The sequence below is a fragment of the Urocitellus parryii genome, chromosome 7 (assembly GCF_045843805.1).
Source record: "Urocitellus parryii isolate mUroPar1 chromosome 7, mUroPar1.hap1, whole genome shotgun sequence".
NCBI lineage: Eukaryota > Metazoa > Chordata > Mammalia > Rodentia > Sciuridae > Urocitellus > Urocitellus parryii.
Window position 1 is genome coordinate 146,352,515 of NC_135537.1, and position 20,688 is coordinate 146,373,202.

The following is a 20,688-nucleotide window of genomic DNA, read 5'->3' on the forward strand; positions in this document are numbered from 1 at the left end:
TCTTGTCTAACAAGTGGCTTCTCTGTGAATTGCCTGTAATGAATAATGGCCTCTCTGTCCTTGTAAGGTGTTCGATAGAGCTAAATAAACATAATAGCCAAATCCACTGTTGGTAGCAATTGGCAATCCTATTTCACTCACTTTTTCTTTTTTTTTCTTTTTTTAAATGGTAAACCTTAACAGATACTGTCAGCAGACTCTTTTGCAGTGAATTTTTATTTCTTTCCTTTTCACTCCCTTGTTGTAAAAAGCCCAGCACTTGAATTGTTATTACTTTAAATGTTCTGTATTTGTATCTGTTTTTATTAGCCAATTAGTGGGATTTTATGCCAGTTGTTAAAATGAGCATTGATGTACCCATTTTTTTTTTTTAATAGCAAGGCACAGCCTTTGCCCCAAATTGTCATCTAACATTTGTCATTCCAGTTTGAGTTAACGTGCTGAGCATTTTTTAAAAGAAGCTTTGTAATAAAACATTTTTTTTAAAGTGTCATTTTAAAAAAAAATTCTTTTACTTTTTAAAATGTGGTGCTGGGGACTGAACCCACTGCCTCACATGCACTAGGCAAGTGCTCTACCACTGAGCCAAAACCCTAGCCCTCTTTTACTTTTTAAATAAGGTCTTGAATAAATAATTGAAAAACTTGAATGAATGAATGAATAAGGAAAAATGCTAATAATTATATAATAAAAATTATAACTGGTTTAAAAATAGTCAAGAAATATTATCATAATTCTATATATTAAAAATATCACTTTAAAGTATATATCTAAAAATAAATGTCTAGAAAATTAAAGAGTAATACAGATGCTAGCAAAAAATGGTATTTCCCAAAGGAGGAAATTGCTTTCTGAACAAATGATTGAAATGAGAATAGCTGAAAAGCAATTTTAAAATAAAGTATATCTACATAATAGAAATGATTATTAATATAGTGATCAAAGCAGAGAATTTCTCCAATTTCATTTCCATTAGAAAAATGAGGCCATAATCCTATTAGCAAGCTTTCAAAATCTAAAATCTTATTAACAAAAAATGTATAAAATTCCAGAGAATATGGACTTCTTAACTAAGGAAAAACAAATGAGAAATTAAGGGGGGGAAAAACATTTTACTTATGTATTTTTATTTGGTGCTGAGGATCGAACCCAGGGTCTCGCAAGTGTGAGGCAAGCAATCAACCGCTGAGCCACAACCCCAGCCCCAAGTACCTGACTTTTAAAGATGATAGTAAGACATGTCAAGCAAAAACATGAGGTATTTACTAAAAACTTTACCTAGCAGGTAAACAAACTCTGTATGAAATAAAAACTACCTAAAAGTCAAGTTTAGAAGAGTAAACACTAGCAGATATGTAAAGAATACACAAAAACAGATACTTATTATATAAAAAAGAAAAAGAAAAAAAGCATAAGAAATTATAAAATAGAAAATTACAACAAATGTCTATTGATACTATAAATTTTTTCCACCATATAGTGCTATTTATTATACTAAGTCCAGGGCAACAGCTGTGGCTCACAAACCAAATACAGCCCACTGTTTATATGTAAAGTTTTATTAAAAAACAGAAGGCATGTTTGTTTACATTTGTCTGTGGCTATGGTCACACTACAGAATTGTCTCTATGGAAGAAGTGAGTAGCTGTATGTTCCATAAACTGTAAAATATTTACTATGTGTCCATATAAAGAAAAAAGACAATCCCTACTAATGAATAAACAAAGTGTTTCCTCCTTATTTAGTACCTCAGCAGAAAGGTAAGAAACATCATTAAGAGGAGATTCTTCCTGAGCCTGTTGTTCCAAAATTTCGAGTTCTTGATCTGTAATATCTAATGACATCAAATAAGTTCTTTCCGTATTTTCTTTCAATTTCTTGTCTTCTATTCCATCTTTAAATCCATCTTCTTGCTTGACTTCATTTCCAAGTACATCTTTTCCATCATGTTTAACTAAATTATCAAGTGTTATATCCCATGGCTCATCTTTAGTTAAAATTTTATGTTCTCTAATTTGTTTCTGTTGATGTCTACCAACAGTTGAATCTTCCAATGATAATAAATCAAAGCTACTGCTGGGCCTCAGTTCAGTCTCGGTGTTAGAAGAACCAAATATCATCTTCAGTGAACATAGATTTTCTGAAATATCCTTCAAAATTATAGAAACCCTAAAAAATTTTTAAAGAAAGCTTATTCAATTCAATTGCATTAACTATACTAGCAAGCTTTAAAGCTTTTAAACTGACCTTCTGCTAGAAGACCCACTGGATAAAGTTACTTTTCATCCCCTAGTCCCTCGTGCCCATGTAAGGATAGGTGGTAGGCACTCTCTAGCACAACAAGGTACTTTTGCATCTAACAACTGACTTGTATGCTAAGAGTAAACAGTGTTTGATAATCAACTTATTTATGCCAGCTTTACTTATTGGGGGGGGGAGCACGGTAACTAATTCAATTAACTATAAAGTAAGTCAATGAAACATAAAAGAAAAACTATTTCATTAAATTCTGGGTTGAACACATGGAAAGACCTAGCAAATTTCTTTTAAAAAGAAAAAAGTTATTTGATAAACTATAGTCAAAAATGAAAATCTGAAGGAAAATTCCTAGGACTGTGCACTCAGATGGCTTCAAGCATCTTAATTTTTCTCTCCAATTTAAAGAAACTGAAATGAGAAAATGTAGATAATATATTTTGAGTATAGTCTGAACAAGAAAGACCCTGAAGAACTACAAACAGCAGGCCTATAATTTAAAACAAACAACAAGAACAAACAAAAAACCCTTGGTACATATCAAAAAATTGGGAACAAATATATTAATATGTTAAGTTAAAAGCAAACTTTTATGATCTCATTTTATAGCTAACTTTTTCAACTCACTGATCAATTAATTACTAGTCCCAAATGCAAATCATAATAGTGCTTATGCTACAATTTAAAAATGATACTTTTTGCATCTTCAAAATTATCAAAACTGGACACATATCCTTTGAAATATAGAAGAAAAATTTCCCACCAGGAATTATTTCTATACTGAAAATTGTATCATTAATAGCACTTCAAAGTGGGCCTAAGCTTCTAAGCAAACTCTACATTAACACAAACAAAATCAACAGCAAAATTAAATCCAAAAACTAAAAACATTTTTTAATATTTATTTTTTAGTTGTAGTTGGACACAATACCTTTATTTTATTTATTTTTATGTAGGGCTGAGGATCGAACCCAAGGCCTCGCACATGCTAGGTGAGTGCTCTACTACTGAGGCACAACCCCAGCCCCAAAACATTGATTTTAAAATTATAAAATTCTCTAAATCTTATAAAGAATATTTAGCATTATATACAACTATTAAAAATATTTAGGTCTGCGGTTGTGGCTCAGTGGTAACGCGCTTGCCTAGCATGTATGAGGCACTGGGTTCGATTCTCAGAACCACATATAAATAAATAAAATAAAGGTCCATCAACAACTAATATGTGTGTGTGTGTGTGTGTGTGTGTGTATAGAGAGAGAAAGAGAGAAGAATATTTAGCATTATACACAGTTATTCAAATTGAAGAACTGTCTATAATAATTTAGTAGGAACAGTTATGTGATACAGCTTAATTATTAAATGTACAGGATGCTGTAATATAAATATAGCAAAAGTGGCACAGATCAACCAACCAATAGATTGGCTCATTTATCCTGCACTAATCTCAAAAAATATTTCACACAAGGTAATTCAATATTTACTCTAACAAATACCAAAGGCCATTCTGCCTTCTTTAATAGGACATAATATACACCCCTTCTTTCTTGGGATTGTTATCATGCATTAGTTGCCTGTGGACAGCCTTGGCATCCAGCAGAATATCAAATACATAACAACAATAAAACAAATAATGTATTGAATTTAAATCAATAACTCTGCAATACTATATTCAGTGAACTTCCAGGTTCTACTGAAACATATGTTCCCTTATGCAATAAATTTCAAACTTCTTTAAGAGTTTTATTTCAAATTTATTAAAATTTGGCTACTCCTTCATAGACTGCTAGCTATCAGTTCTAGCTGCTGTCGTGTACATATCATTCTTTATTCATATCACTGTCATTTTAACTAGAAATCCTAGCCTGTCAGACTCAATCTATAAACAAAAAGCAAATGTACTCTGAATGCAGCCTATTCACTCCACTGGAAATGCAGAAAGTGAGTCCAACTGCATGCTTATGGCAGGTATTTTGGCTACTAAAAGGCCTTTTTTGCTCCCTCCTAGTTCTGAAGTATCATCTGAATAAGTTATGTTTTACTGAAGATGTATAACAAAGAACATGAAATAAGAGATTTGATTAGTTATTGTTTTGACACTAAAATTTTATGAGACCCAATATTTCTCATTGTTAAGTTTTAAGAAAATCTATTTAGCTTTGGTGTTATGAAGAAAAGCATTAAACATATGAAATTTATCTTAAGTAGATATTTTAACTGCCAGTACAAAAATCTGAAAGGTATATAAAAATCAGATAAAAGATGATTTTTCTAATTTTATAGAAAAATGTAAAAATGACAAAGAAATGGATTTACTAGTACCTTTTACTCATTCAAAAGTTATATTTTTTCAAAATTCTAAGTTACCTAAAAACCACCAAAACAACTTCATAAGGGAAAAAATGACTTAGAAATTTGAATTTCTATGCTACATTCTTTAATCTCTTAATCAAAATCTATCACAAATCTTATCCAAAAAAGAATACATTAACACTGCACTTTCCCAGAGTCAAATATTTTCTATTTCAGCTAACCGCTTCACATTTCTAACAAATATCTTTGCCCACAAAATACATTATTACATTGTTCACTATTCAGAACATTCCTGCTTTTAAAGACTTAAGAAAAAAGTCATTCAGCAATTAAAACCAAAGCAAGGTTTGGTTCCAAAAAGATTTAGCTACATAGCACCTGGAGTCTAAGGTCTATTAATCGGTGTAGAACATTCAATCCAAGTATCTCAAGTTATTTAGTGGTTACACCATAAAACAATTTTTAAACATTGTATACCCTCTATTTTAATAGTCTGCCAAGTAGATAAGAGTCTTAAATAATAACCAGATGATAACCTATTTTATTTAAAGATTTCAAGTGATCAAACTATAATTAAATGAAAGATGCTCATAACAAAAAAAGACAACTTTGCATCAAGTATTTTCCTTAACATGTGCTTATTTTATTTTGCTTTAACAAAAATACAAAAGTAATTTCTTTTTTTTTTCAATTAACTTCGTATATTTAATTAAATAAGCTATATCCTGGAACAAATGCAGATATTGTTATCCTCTGACCAAAGGGGTCAATTAGAAATCAATAACATAACAAAACATACAAAATCTTAAAATGCTGGGAATTTTTAAGGAGTAGGTCATATACTTTGATCCCTATTGGATCAAAGAAGAATCACAATGAAAATTTATTTATTTTATTTTATTTTTTTATATTTATTTATTTATTTTTTATTGTTGGTTGTTCAAAACCTTACATAGTTCTTGATATATCATATTTCACACTTTGATTCAAGTGGGTTATGAACTCCCATTTTACCCCGTATACAGCTTGCAGAATCACATCAGTTACACTTCCATTGATTTACATATTGACATACTCATGTCTGTTGTATTCTGCTGCCTTTCCTATCCTCTGCTATCCCCCCTCCCCTCCCCTCCCCTCTTCTCTCTCTACCCCCTCTACTGTAATTCATTCCTCCCCCTTGTGTTATTTTTCCCTTTCCCCTCACTGCCTCTTGTATGTAATTTTGTATACCCCTGAGGGTCTCCTTCCATTTCCATGCAATTTCCCTTCTCTCTCCCTTTCCCTCCCACCTCTCATCCTTGTTTAATGTTGGTCTTCTTCTCGTGCTCTTCTTCCCTAGTCTGTTCTTAGTTACTCTCCTTATAACAAAGAAGACATTTGGCATTTGTTTTTTAGGGCTTGGCTAGCTTCACTTAGCATAATCTGCTCTAATGCCATCCATTTCCCTCCGAATTCTATGATCTTGTCGTTTCTTAATGCAGAGTAATACTCCATTGTGTATAAATGCCACATTTTTTTATCCATTCATCTATTGAAGGGCATCTAGGTTGCTTCCACAGTCTTGCTATTGTGAATTGTGCTGCTATGACCATCGATGTAGCAGTATCCCTGTAGCATGCTCTTTTTAGGTCTTTAGGGAATAGACCGAGAAGGGGAATAGCTGGGTCAAATGGTGGTTCCATTCCCAGCTTTCCAAGAAATCTCCATACTGCTTTCCAAATTGGCTGCACCAATTTGCAGTCCCACCAACAATGTACAAGTGTACTCTTTTCCCCACATCCTCGCCAGCACTTGTTGTTGTTTGACTTCATAATGGCTGTCAATCTTACTGGAGTGAGATGGTATCTTAGGGTGGTTTTGATTTGCATTTCTCTGACTGCTAGAGATGGTGAGCATTTTTTCGTGTACTTGTTGATTGATTGTATGTCCTCTTCTGAGAAGTGTCTGTTCAGGTCCTTGGCCCATTTGTTGATTGGATTATTTGTTATCTTATTGTCTAATTTTTTGAGTTCTCTATATACTCTGGATATTAGGGCTCTATCTGAAGTGTGAGGAGTAAAGATTTGTTCCCAGGATGTAGGCTCCCTATTTACCTCTCTTATTGTTTCTTTTGCTGAGAAAAAACTTTTTAGTTTGAGTAAGTCCCATTTGTTGATTCTAGATGTTATATCTTGTGCTATGGGTGTCCTATTGAGGAATTTGGAGCCCGGCCCCACAGTATGTAGGTCGTAGCCAACTTTTTCTTTCAGATGCCATGTCTCTGATTTGATATCAAGCTCCTTGATCCATTTTGAGTTAACTTTTGTGCATGGCAAGAGAAAGGGATTCAGTTTCATTTTGTTGCATATGGATTTCCAGTTTTCCCAGCACCATTTGTTGAAGATGCTATCCTTCCTCCATTGCATGCTTTTAGCCCCTTTATCAAATATAAGAAAGTTGTAGTTTTGTGGGTTGGTTTCTGTGTCCTCTATTCTGTACCATTGGTCCACCCACCTGTTTTGGTACCAGTACCATGCTGTTTTTGTTACTATTGCTCTGTAGTATAGTTTGAAGTCTGGTATCGCTATACCACCTGATTCACACTTCCTGCTTAGCATTGTCTTTGCTATTCTGGGTCTTTTATTTTTCCATATGAATTTCATGATTGCTTTCTCTATTTCTACAAGAAATGCCATTGGGATTTTGATTGGCATTGCATTAAACCTATAGAGAACTTTTGGTAATATCGCCATTTTGATGATGTTAGTTCGGCCTATCCATGAACAGGGTATATTTTTCCATCTTCTAAGATCTTCTTCAATTTCTCTCTTTAGGGTTCTGTTGCTTTCATTGTATAAGTCTTTCACTTCTTTTGTTAGGTTGACTCCCGAGTATTTTATTTTTTTTGAGGATATTGGGAATGGAGTGGTTGTCCTCATTTTCATTTCAGAGGATTTGTCGCTGATATACAGGAATGCCTTTGATTTATGCGTGTTGATTTTATATCCTGCCACTTTGCTGAATTCATTTATTAGCTCTAATAGTTTCTTTGTAGACCCTTTTGGGTCTGCTAGGTATAGAATCATGTCATCTGCAAATAGTGATAATTTAAGTTCTTCTTTTCCTATTTTTATGCCTTTAATTTCTTTCGTCTGTCTAATTGCTCTGGCCAGTGTTTCGAAAACTATGTTGAACAGAAGTGGTGAGAGAGGGCATCCCTGTCTTGTACCAGATCTTAGAGGGAATGCCTTCAATTTTTCTCCATTCAGAATGATGCTGGCCTGAGGCTTAGCATAGATTGCTTTTACAATGTTGAGGTATGATCCTGTTATCCCTAGTTTTTCTAGAGTTTTGAACATAAAGGGATGCTGTACTTTGTCGAATGCTTTTTCCGCATCTATCAAGATGATCATATGGTTCTTATTTTTAAGTCTATTGATGTGGTGAATAACATTTATTGATTTCCATATATTGAACCAGCCTTGCATCCCAGGGATGAATCCTACTTGATCATGGTGCACAATTTTTTTGATATGTTTTTGTATCCGATTCGTCAGAATTTTATTGAGGATTTTTGCATCTAGGTTCATTAGAGATATTGGTCTGTAGTTTTCTTTCTTTGAAGTGTCTTTGTCTGGTTTAGGAATCAGGGTGATGTTGGCCTCGTAGAATGAATTTGGAAGTTCTCCCTCTTTTTCTATTTCCTGAAATAGCTTGAAAAGTATTGGTATTAGTTCCTCTTTAAAGGTTTTGTAAAACTCTGCTGTATACCCATCCGGTCCTGGGCTTTTCTTAGATGGTAATCTTTTGATGGTTTCTTCTATTTCCTCAATTGATATTGGTCTGTTTAGGTTGTCTATATCCTCCTGACTCAATCTGGGCAGATTATATGACTTAAGAAATTTATCGATGCCTTCACTATCTTCTATTTTATTGGAGTGTAAGGATTCAAAATAATTTCTGATTATCTTCTGTATTTCTGAAGAGTCTGTTGTGATATTGCCTTTTTCATCCCATATGCTTGTAATTTGAGTTCTCTCTCTTCTTCTCTTTGTTAGCATGGCTAAGGGTCTGTCGATTTTATTTATTTTTTCAAAGAACCAACTTTTAGTTTTGTCAATTTTTTCAATTGTTTCTTTTGTTTCGATTTCATTAATTTCAGCTCTGATTTTAATTATTTCTTGCCTTCTACTTCTTTTGCTGTTGCTTTGCTCTTCTTTTTCTAGGATTTTGAGATGAAGTATGAGATCATTTATTTGTTGGTTTTTTCTTTTTTTAAGGAATGAACTCCAAGCAATGAATTTTCCTCTTAGAACTGCTTTCAATGTGTCCCATAGATTCTGATATGTTGTGTCTGTGTTTTCATTTAACTCTAAGAAGTTTTTAATTTCCTCCTTGATGTCTTCTAAAACCCATTGATCATTCAGTTACCTATTGTTCATTCTCCAAGTGATGCATGATTTTTCCTTCCTTCTTTTATCGTTGATTTTCAGTTTCATTCCATTATGATCAGATAAGATGCATGGTATTATCTCTACTCCTTTATATTGTCTAAGAGTTGCCCTGTGACATAATATATGATCTATTTTTGAGAAGGATCCATGTGCTGCTGAGAAAAAAGTGTAACTGTTTGATGTTGGGTGGTATATTCTATATATGTCAATTAAGTCTAGGTTGTTAATTGTGTTATTGAGTTCTATAGTTTCCTTATTCAACTTTTGTTTGGAAGATCTGTCCAGTGGTGAGAGAGGTGTGTTGAAGTCTCCCATGATTATTGTATGGTGGTCTATTAGACTCTTGAACTTGAGAAGAGTTTGCTTGATGAACATAGCTGCACCATTGTTTGGGGCATATATATTTATGATTGTTATGTCTTGTTGGTGTATGGTACCCTTGAGCAGTATGTAGTGTCCCTCTTTATCCCTTTTGATTAACTTTGGCTTGAAATCTATTTTATTTGATATGAGTATGGACACTCCTGCTTGTTTCCGCAGTCCATATGAGTGATATGATTTTTCCCAACCTTTCACCTTCAGTCTATGTATATCTTTTCCTATCAAATGCATCTCCTGTAGGCAGCATATTGTTGGGTCTTGTTTTGTGATCCATTCAACTAGCCTGTGTCTCTTAATTGGTGAGTTTAAGCCATTAACATTTAGGGTTATTATTGAGATATGGTTTGTTCTTCCAGCCGTATTTGTTTATTAATGTTACTAAACCTGATTTGTTTTCCTCTTTGATTATTTTCCTCCCTTTACTGTCCTACCTCCCACTGTTGGTTTTCATTGTTATTTTCCATTTCCTCTTCCTGCAATGTTTTGCCAAGGATTTTTTGAAGAGATGGTTTTCTAGCTGCAAATTCTTTTAACTTTTGTTTATCATGGAAGGTTTTAATTTCATCTTCCATCCTGAAGCTTAATTTCGCTGGATACATGATTCTTGGTTGGAAACCATTTTCTTTCAGTGTTTGAAATATGTTATTCCAGGAATTATGTTTTGAAAGTAATTTCAAAATTATGTTTTGAAAGTAATTTCAAAAACATAATTTGTTCATAAAATAGCCTATAAAGAAGACAGAAAATCCTTAGACGTTTGGATGGACGAATGTATATATAAATCCACCTTTATGAACAGTCAATTCTTCATATATAGGAATGAGAATAAATGTAATTGATAAAAACATATTTAACCTCTGTGAATTTTCCAGTTTTCTGCAACTGTCAGGAAAATGCTTAGCCAAATACATCATCTCCTCAGAGATTGAAGTCAACTGTTTCTTTACTTCACCAGGTGAGATTTTCTCCTCTAGGGAAAAATAAAAATCAATATTCATTTTCAAACTGCAAAACAAAAATATTTATTCAGCTACTTCATTAAGTAGTATTAGGGCTCAGATTTGTATATTCTTTCCTTAAACTAAATTCCAACAAAAAAGACTATTCATCTCCAAATCATATCACTTTGCTTCACTCATCTGCACTATTTCTAAATTAGAAATCAATACAGTAACATGAGGGCTGATACAGTTTGGTAAATATAATCTCTTCTAACAGTCATTCTTCATTGCCCTCATTACCAGTCAAAACCAAAATCAAATGCAAGACTTTCTAATCAGTAATCATTTTCCAAATTATCAATTTCATTATATCTCATTTTCCATCAATAGCACAAAATCTGTTCTCCTTTCCCCCAACCTTTCCTTTCTTAGCATTTTTTCATCACAACTTCCCTTGTCCTTTAAAAAGTCTAGCTCTAAAGCATCTGACATTGGGCCATAAAACCTGTTATTCCTGATTGCTACAATTCTCTTGTCATCTCAAAATCACATGCCTTTATGTGTTGATTTTAACACCTTGTTCATTAACTCTATTTCCCTCTAAAATTATTCCTGTGATCATTCCTTGTGATTTCAGCATTCACAGACATGGTCCATCCAAAAATGTGGCCATTTCCACTCCTTGACATCTCCATTTCAGCTGACTTCGGCCACCTATTCCCTTAAATATATCTTTGACCTTGTAATTGCCAATAAAATCATCACTTCATTACTCCAAGTACACATCAATAAAAATATAAAAAAGAAGAAAAAATTCAATTATAAGTATTCCCCATGAGCACCAGCATGACTTTCTTTCCATACAATTATTTGACACTTTCAGAACCAAATCTATTGAACCTACCACCTTTTCCATTATTCTCCTAGTCCCACTCCATTGTCTTTCTTTTCTTACTCCCATTTTAGTGATCATTCATTTGATGCATAGACTCTCAACATCTTTGCTCTCCTGCTCAATGGTACTTATTTGGCAAAACCCTTATTCTAATGAAATCCAGCTTTTTTACCTACACCCAAGCAGAAGAATATAGATGAAAATAAAACACAAAGAGAATCACTCAGTTCACTTTAAATTCCTGGCACAGATCTATAGTTCCCACTGGAGAGATGACCATTTGACAACTTTTCCTTTCTCTTTGAGCCTCCAACACCCGCTTATCCTTCCTTTTACTCAAGAAATAGCTTCACCTCTAATTTCACTAAGAAAATAGAAACAATAAGAGGACTGACTACTTTATCCTCCTACTCTCCAAACCACATATTGATCTGTATTCATATCTTTATTTTCATTTACAACAAATACCCTTAAAAGAATTGTCCACACTCACTGTCTCAAATTTCTCAATTTTTGTCTAAACTAACTCCAACTAATCTTTCACCCCTATCAGTAAAGTAAAGCTGCCTCTGGAAATGTTACTAATGGCCTCTACTTTACTAAACCTAATTGTTAACCCTGAATCCTCATCTCGCTCAAACTCAGAAATTTAAAACAGCTGAAAACTTCCTCCTACTTAAAACAGTTTCACCTGGCCCCTAAACACCACAATCTGATACTTCCTGCTTCATTAATTCCCCTTCTCAGTCCTCTTTGCTGCTCTCTTATCTTCCTCACCTAAGTGTTGGAGTGCCCTTTGATGTCAATACCTCTTCTCTTCTTTATTTCATTAATTCCCTTTAAAAAAATCGTAGATGTAGATGAACAAAATTCATTTATTTTATTTGTTTATTTTTATGTGGTGCTAAGGATCAAACCCAGTGCCTCACACATGCTAGGCAAGTGCTCTGCCACTGACCCACAGCCTCAGCCCTCATTCATTCCCTATTTTCTCGTCCAGTTTCATAAGTTACATCTCCAACCTCAATCTTTTCCCTGAATTCCAAAATTGCATTTCCAACTAAAATATCATATAAGTATCAAAGCGATTTAAAATGTATCAAGTCCAACATTGAAATCTAAATGTTTTTCACCAAAATTTGTTCTTCTCATAATCTTCCACTGTAACTGACCTTTCCATTTATCAACTGATTCAACCAAAATATCTTGATTGTTCTTTCAGTCTTGACTCTTAGAATTCATCTACAAATACTTCACTAAATATTCAAAAATCTACAGAATCCACCACTTCTCACCACCTCTCTTTGCTACTAGCCTAATCCAAACAATTATCATCTGTTATCTGGACTATTAAAATGGTCTCTGAGCCAACCTAGATCCCCTTCAGTGAATGAATGGATTAAATATATATATATATATATATATATATATATATATATATATATATATAGCATTTATACACAATGGAATTTAACTTAGCAATAAAAGAGAATAAAATCGTGGCATTTGCGGGTAAATGGATGAAGTTGGAGAAGATAATGCTAAATGAAGTTAGCCAATCCCAAAAAAACAAATGCCGAATGTTTTCTCTGATTTAAGGAGGCTGATTCCTAGTGGGGTAGGGAGAGGAAGCATGGGAGGAATAGATAAATTCTAGATAGGGCAGAGGAGTGGAAGGAAAAGGGAGGGGGCAGAAGATTAGCAAGGATGGTGGAATGTGATAGACATCACCATCCAAAGTACATGTATGAAGACACAATTGGTGTCAACATACTTTATATACAATCAGAGAAATGAAAAATTGTGCTGTATACACGTAATAAGAATTGTAATGCATTCTGCTGTCATTTTTTTTTAAATCAACTAAAAAACCAAACAAATAAATAAAATGGTCTCCTAACTCCCTTCCCTCTTACAGCAGCCAGGAAAACCCTTTTAAAATAAAATTTTAATCATACCATTCTTCTGCACCATACCCTCTAAGGGCTCCCCATCACCTAGCACCACACTTGTTTTCATTAATACAACATGAAGTCAGCTTCACAGCATACAATGTCCTAAATGATCTGGCTCAAGCTTCTTTTCCCACCATTCTTACCCCTATTCATTTCTCTTCAGATACACTCACTGTATCAAGTGCAAGCATTCAACCTGAGAGGCTTTGCACTTGTTCCTCTAATTATGCAAGGCTCATCCTTCAGATAACCACCTGCCTTCCTCACTCATTTCAGTCAAATGAAATGAAGGAGCTTGGGCTGTTTTGCTCAAAGAATTTTCTCCAGCACTTACAAAACACATAATAAGCACTCAACAAATGTGTGTTATATGAATCAATGAATATTCCCTTTTCAAACTAAGCTTCTAAAAAAGATTGTTTACACACATCTAAGATCCCATTCCTTAGATTTAATTACTCCTCTATTGACATTAATATGATTTCACCCACATCATTCCACTACTCAACACTTGCTATGGTTATGATACCTTCCTGTTACCAAAGCCTCTAGACCCCTTTCTGCTTTAATGTCCCAAATGACCACTCTCTCTCTTTTGTCACCCAGTACACTAAAACTACTACAGTAAAAGTTTACAAACATTGCCACATTACCAAAGCTAATGATTAATTCTAGGTCCCAGTCCCTCAAACTCTCTGCAGAATTTAACAGTTGATAACATCCTCCTGTTTAAATCATGTTCTTCACTTGGATTTCTCCATACTTGGGATAACTCCTGTGGTGTTCTTTCCTCCATGCAACCATTAAAGACTAAGAGTTCTTTAGAGTTTAGTCCCAATTTTTTACCTCTAACTCATGTTGTCCTCTGATACAGCCTACATATCTAAATGCCTACAAGCCTCCTCCCCTTTGCTGTCTTAGAGGTTTCTCTCCTTTAACATCCTAAATCATACTGTATGAATCCTCATCCCCAAATTCCTTCCTGTTGTTTATGCCAACAACATAAGAATGGTCTTTGACCATTCATCTACAAATACTTCACTAAATATTAAAAAATCTACAGAATCCACCACTTCTCACCACTCTCTTTGCTACTAGCCTAATCCAAACAATTATCATCTGTTATCTGGACTATTAAAATGGTCTCTGAGCCAAACCAGATGCCCTTCAGTGGATGAATGGATAAAAAAAAATTGTGGCCTCTCATCCATATCTCAAATTCTGTTGATAATACCAATCTACTAAATGTAATTTGACGATATCCACATCACTCAATACAAAGAACTGGTAAGTTAACATTACTTCTCATTTGGGTTTACGATCATAGTCTCCCAAAGGGAATTCACACTTTGACTTTTGCCCTCCTACACTTTGTACTCTATAGTTCAAATTTTGTTTTGTTCCGTTTTATTTTGAAATATAATGTTTTTTCACTCCTGAGTTTAAAATCTTCAATTGCTCTTGGGAGGAAACGTGAACTTCTTAACACAGCCTGTCTTCTTTCCCTTTTCTGCTTCTCCTATATTACCCCATTAGACTCAATATATTTCAATTGCTCACAACCAGCATGATATCTCTGATCTCTAACACTCTGCATCTGGCCTTTCCTGGGTCTACAACACTTTTCCCTTTCTCTTCAGGTAGCTAATGCCTGCTCATATTTAAGGTCTTGCCTAAAACATCACTCTCTAGGAAATATTATTGAATACCTCAAAATATGTTCATCATGTTTACACTCAAAAAGTTCTGGATTTCAAAGCCTTCCATATTTCAGATTAGAGAAGCTCAAGCTGTATTAAAAACTCTCTCTACAGCTGCATATTGTACTATTATCCACATTCCAAACATAGGGAAAGAGATATACCCCAGGTCACACGACTGGGATTCCACCACTGGTCTACATAACACAAAAGCATGCTCATCCACTCCACATAACTCTTTATGCAGTCACTGATCTATCACAACATCTAACAAGGGCACTGAAGTTGAGTGAAGAAACACAGCAGAAAGAATATGGCAATTTAAACTAGAAAAATATAAAGCATCTTAAACATTTTAAAGCATTAAACATATAAAGCATTTTAAATAGTTATAGCAAGGATGCATAATCTCTAGCCTGGAGGAAAGTTTTTTGCTTTGGTGATATTATCAAACCTACATGTCCCAATTCCAACAAATTTCCAACAAAATTCCAATGCTACAAAACAAAAGTGATAAATGCTGCTCCACCACAAGTAACAAACCTAAAACTCTAATCTTTGATCTTGATAAATCTTACCTTCACATCAACACTGCTCAGACATTTGAGAAGTTCTAATATTGAAAAATACTTTTACAAATATCTGAATATTGGGGTTTTTTTGGGAAATAAATCTCACACAAAAAAAGAAAATTCACCTTTTATCTTTTTAGATCATAACATACCTTTATTTGGAGCAAACATATGCATAGCAATATCCAAAATTTCTAATTTTTGATAAATAATGAGACCAGCCTACAGAAAAACAGAAAAATAGGTGCAGGTTAAAGATAACCAAAATAAAGGTATACATCTCAGCTTTAGATAAATCCAAAAGTATGATCTCCAAAGCACCCAGAATACTGAATCTAACCCTACAATGGTATACAAATATCTTCATTTAATCACCATTCCATTTGTAAGAATGGAGAAAGTAACCTGCCTTGGCCTTAAAATATAAGTTTTCGTTTATTAACACTCAATATATGAGCAGGTATCATATAACTTATAAATACAATTTAACAAAATACATTATAGTGAGAGAATCTGCTTTGATTACAGATATCTACTTCCTTCCATTTCAATAAATCAGCTGAGAATGTTAGTGTATGAGCAGTTCTCCTTCTAAGAATGGTTAACAGGAATAGTCAAGTAAAATGATTTTTTCACAAATGAAGTTGCTACAAAACTTTTGATAGTTTGAAAAGTTTTTAAATGTTTTTTAAAGGAAAAGTATCACCCTATTACCCTGATAAGAAAAATCAAATTATTTTTCTGGTTACAAATTAAGCTTACATTCCTAAAAATAGATGCAAAATGGGAAACAATAAATTCATCAACAAATGAAAGTATGAATTAGGGAAAAAGAAATTAACTGTGGAACAAAATATATTCCTCATATTAAATACATATATACAAATAATGCTATCTGTAAAGATAAGCTGAGATTTGACTATATATAAACTTGTACTAATAAAAATATATCTAACAGAAGCAGCAAGTTAAATTTGAAGGCAATTTTTCACCACAGTTTAAATATAAGAAATAAGGCCAGTTTCAATATAGAAAATGTCTTGCAACTATTCTTACTCTGAATTGCTATAAGCAATTATTGAACACATCACCATTTGTGCGTTCCAAGCCTGAGCTCATTAGTCTTTCATGATTTCAGCAAGTTTCACATTTTTTTCTATATACAAAATACACATTATTTTGGCTTCATGACAATGAAAATAACTAGTACTGAGCAATGTATTGACTGATACTTGCTAATTAATACCAAGACTTAAGTTTCAATTCATGAAAGCATTTCTTGCTGCCTAACTGATATTAATAATCTTAGTAGAGTTTATGCCTCTTCCACAATAAAGTTATTCTAAAGTAATTTATGCTAAGGTGTAAAAAATAGGTAACAACCTAAAAATCTTTAAGTACGCACATAAGCATCAGTGGCTGCATATAGTTTCTGGTCCTCAGTGAGAGGAAAATTACTCCAATTGCTACAGCAGATTGATTTGTCTTTCAGAAGCTGTTTACCTAAGAGGTGTTTCATCAGACCATTGAGGCTCCAGGTCTCTATACATTTCAGCTAGAAGTAATAAGAAAGCAACATAGGAAAAATTACTTTCTTCTATTATCAGATATTTCTGAATACCACCACATGACCAGGCCACAAATAAACAACCCTCAGTACATTTTCTGTCACTAAAAATCTCATTTGTAGTCTACAGTATAAGAATTTAACTCTGGAATTTTGCCCATGTAGGTATTAAAATTATTGGACTTTATAAGTATTGTTCATGGGGGGGAAAGCCCAATAGTTTAGTATGCTTTCCACAGCCCAGCCAAATATGAGAATTTAATGACTTCATTAATAAAATATGTGAAATACAGGAAGTGGAATTAATGGTCAAACTTCCACTCAGAGAATTATATCGCAATAGCTACTTTATATTCTCTCTTAAAAAAAATGTTATTGGTACAAATACTTTTTAAAAAAACTTAAAATAAATATTTAAATTTGCAATAGAAAATAAAGTCAAACAATACCAAGAATTGGGGATAAGAAAGACAGGAAACTTAAAGAAACTAAGTAGTGCCAAAATGATGGATTAAAATTGAAGGTTTCATTATGGTACATTCACTCAGAACTTTTGTACTCATACAAAAACTGTACATATCTTAAATTATTTTTTAAAAAACAAGATAACATCCACAGAGAAAAACCACAGTATCGTCTTGTTTATGAAAATAATACACTTGTTATTTCTACCTTTTCATTGGCAACATGTGTCAACTCCACAAAACTCTTCAATTTGATGTCAAAGTCACGTAGAAGTTTCCACTGATCTCCTTCAATACCTACACCTGCCTTTTTAATTGCTTTATTTTCAAGCAACATTTTTAATCCCTGAGGAAAAACTATAACATTTTGTTATTTCCATAAGTTCTGTTAAGTATAATGGATTTATTCTCTATTTCTTACACATGCCATTTGTATTTTTAAATTGCTTATGTTAAGTTTAAATTCGGAAACACATTCACCTCAAGTATTTCTTTTCTTGCCTAAATCAAAAACTCCTGATTAATAAATGGTAAGAAAAAAATGAGTGTAAGTACTCTGCTAGAACCAACAGTGTATTACTGGTCATCCAGATCCTCTAAAGTTCATTTCTCTCTTCTTTTTTTTTTTTATTGTTGGTTGTTCAAAACATTACATAGTTCTTGATATATCATATTTCACATTTTGATTCAAGCGGGTTATGAACTCCCATTTTACCCCGTACAGCTTGCAGAATCACATCAGTTACACTTCCATTGATTTACATATTGATATACTCATGTCTGTTGTATTCTGCTGCCTTTCCTATCCTCTACTATCCCCCCTCCCCTCCCCTCCCCTCTTCTCTCTCTACCCCCTCTACTGTAATTCATTCCTCCCCCTTGTATTATTTTTCCCTTTCCCCTCACTTCCTCTTGTATGTAATTTTGTATACCCCTGAGGGTCTCCTTCCATTTCCATGCAATTTCCCTTCTCTCTCCCTTTCCCTCCCACCTCTCATCCTAGTTTAATGTTGGTCTTCTTCTCGTGCTCTTCTTCCCTAGTCTGTTCTTAGTTACTCTCCTTATATCAAAGAAGACATTTGGCATTTGTTTTTTAGGGCTTGGCTAGCTTCGCTTAGCATAATCTGCTCTAATGCCATCCATTTCCCACCAAATTCTATGATTTTGTCATTTTTTAATGCAGAGTAATACTCCATTGTGTATAAATGCCACATTTTTTTTATCCATTCGTCTATTGAAGGGCATCTAGGTTGCTTCCACAGTCTTACTATTGTGAATTGTGCTGCTATGAACATCAATGTAGCAGTGTCCCTGTAGCATGCTCTTTTTAGGTCTTTAGGGAATAGACCGAGAAGGGGAATAGCTGGGTCAAATGGTGCATTTCTCTCTTCTTTAAAACAGAAAAAATATCAATGCTTCACAGGGTGCTATAAAGATTAAACAGGAATATGAGTGAATCAGATGGAAACTAAGTAGTTAAATAAATGTAAGATGATGAAAGAAGTACCAGGTAATGAAAGAGTTTAATTTTACAGGGATAAAGTTAACATATTACAATTATCAGCAATATAAAAATGAAACAAAGAAAAGAGATAACCAACCTGCCATTGATGAAATGTGAAACAAGTACCATTTACTTTCAGACACGCACAATTGAATTAGTGCAACTCTGCTTAGTTTCCCTTTACTGTATACTGGCGGCCATTCCATATCAAATCCTATCACATCTCCATCAGACAGATTCATGCTGGGGGGGTGGGGGGTTTTGACCGGAAGAATAGTGTAAGTTAATTGCATTAAAATTTTAAACAATTTCAGAACTAAAGACATCATTTTAAAACTAAATGACAAACAAAATCTAAAAGACAAACCATATAATGGGAGAAGATATCTGTGATACATACAACTACTAATTCATACTAGTAGTACTTATTTTACTAGTTCTAGTACTAGTACTAGTACTACTACTAGTTCAGTGTTATATAAAATTACATATAAGAGGATGTGAGGGGAAAGGGAAAAAAACAAGCGAGAGAAATGAATTACAGTAGATGGGGTAGAGAAAGAAGATGGGAGGGGAGGGGAGGGCAGTGGGGATAGTAGAGGATAGGAAAGGTAGCAGAATACAACAGTGACTAGTATGGCAATATGTAAAACAGTGGATGTGTAACTGATGCAATTCTGCAATCTGTATATGGGGTAAAAATGGGATTTCATAACCCACTTGAATCAAATGTATGAAATATGTCAAGAGCTTTGTAATGTTTTGAACAACTAATTAAAAAAACTAAGAAAAAAAAATTTTTAAAGTGAATGGCAAACAACTTCTGTTTCTAAAACTAGTATCATGGCCAATGGCAGACTATATATATATTTATTTTTTTTTAAAGAGAGAGAGAGAGAGAGAGAGAGAGAGAGAGAGAGAGAATTTTTTAATATTTATTTTTTAGTTTTCGGCGGACACAACATCTTTGTTTGTATGTGGTGCTGAGGATCAAACCTGGACCGCACACCTGCCAGGCGAGCGCGCTGCTGCTTGAGCCACATCCCCAGCCCCAATATATTTCTATATATTTTTTTCCAACAGAAAAAAATATATAGAAAAGTAGGCAAAATTTAATCTGTTTAAAGCCATCAAGGAGCAATTGAGGCAGTGAGGACTTAAGGGGTGAAGGTCAGGGAAAAAGGAAAAGCAGAGAAGGTACTTGATTTTTTTTTTTTTTTTTTTTTTGCACTAGGATTGGAATGAGCATGCTAGGCAAATGCTCCACCATTGAGCTATAACCCCAGCCCCAGAGAAACTGATTTAGGTGTAGGCTTTTTCACCAAGAAAGTTGAAGATGTAAGTGGTAGAGACCACTGATTATCAAAGAAGAAATAGATCTGGGTGGAGAAGCACATGCCTGTAATCCCAGGGACTTGGGAGGCTGAGGCAGGAAGATTGCAAATTCAAAAGCCAGCCTCAGCAACTTAACAAGACTCTACACAAATTAGCAAGGCTCTGTATGAAAATAAGAAATAAAAAGGGCTGGGGATGTGGCTCAGTGGTTAAGTGCCCCCAAGTCTAATTCCTGGTACCAAAGAGAAGAAGAAGAAAGAGGAAGAGGAAGGGGGGAGGAGAAGGACAAAGAAAAGAAATAGAAAACATTAATGCAGTAATCTATTAAAATCCAAACCCCAATGAATACATCTGAATGCCAAGGTGATA

General features: G+C 33.9%; 1 protein-coding gene across 1 annotated transcript in view; it reads right to left on the reverse strand.

The window, feature by feature from the left end:
- The window catches only part of LOC144256202 (bifunctional 3'-5' exonuclease/ATP-dependent helicase WRN-like), a 58,364-nt gene extending 39,138 nt beyond the window's left edge, over positions 1 to 19,226 (reverse strand). Inside the window, 6 exon segments of the mRNA XM_077801271.1 lie at positions 1,749 to 2,169; positions 10,242 to 10,356; positions 15,602 to 15,671; positions 16,855 to 17,004; positions 17,689 to 17,837; positions 19,082 to 19,226. Of these exon segments, the coding sequence (XP_077657397.1) occupies positions 1,749 to 2,169; positions 10,242 to 10,356; positions 15,602 to 15,671; positions 16,855 to 17,004; positions 17,689 to 17,837; positions 19,082 to 19,226 (1,050 nt within the window).
- Positions 19,227 to 20,688: the final 1,462 nt, after the last annotated feature.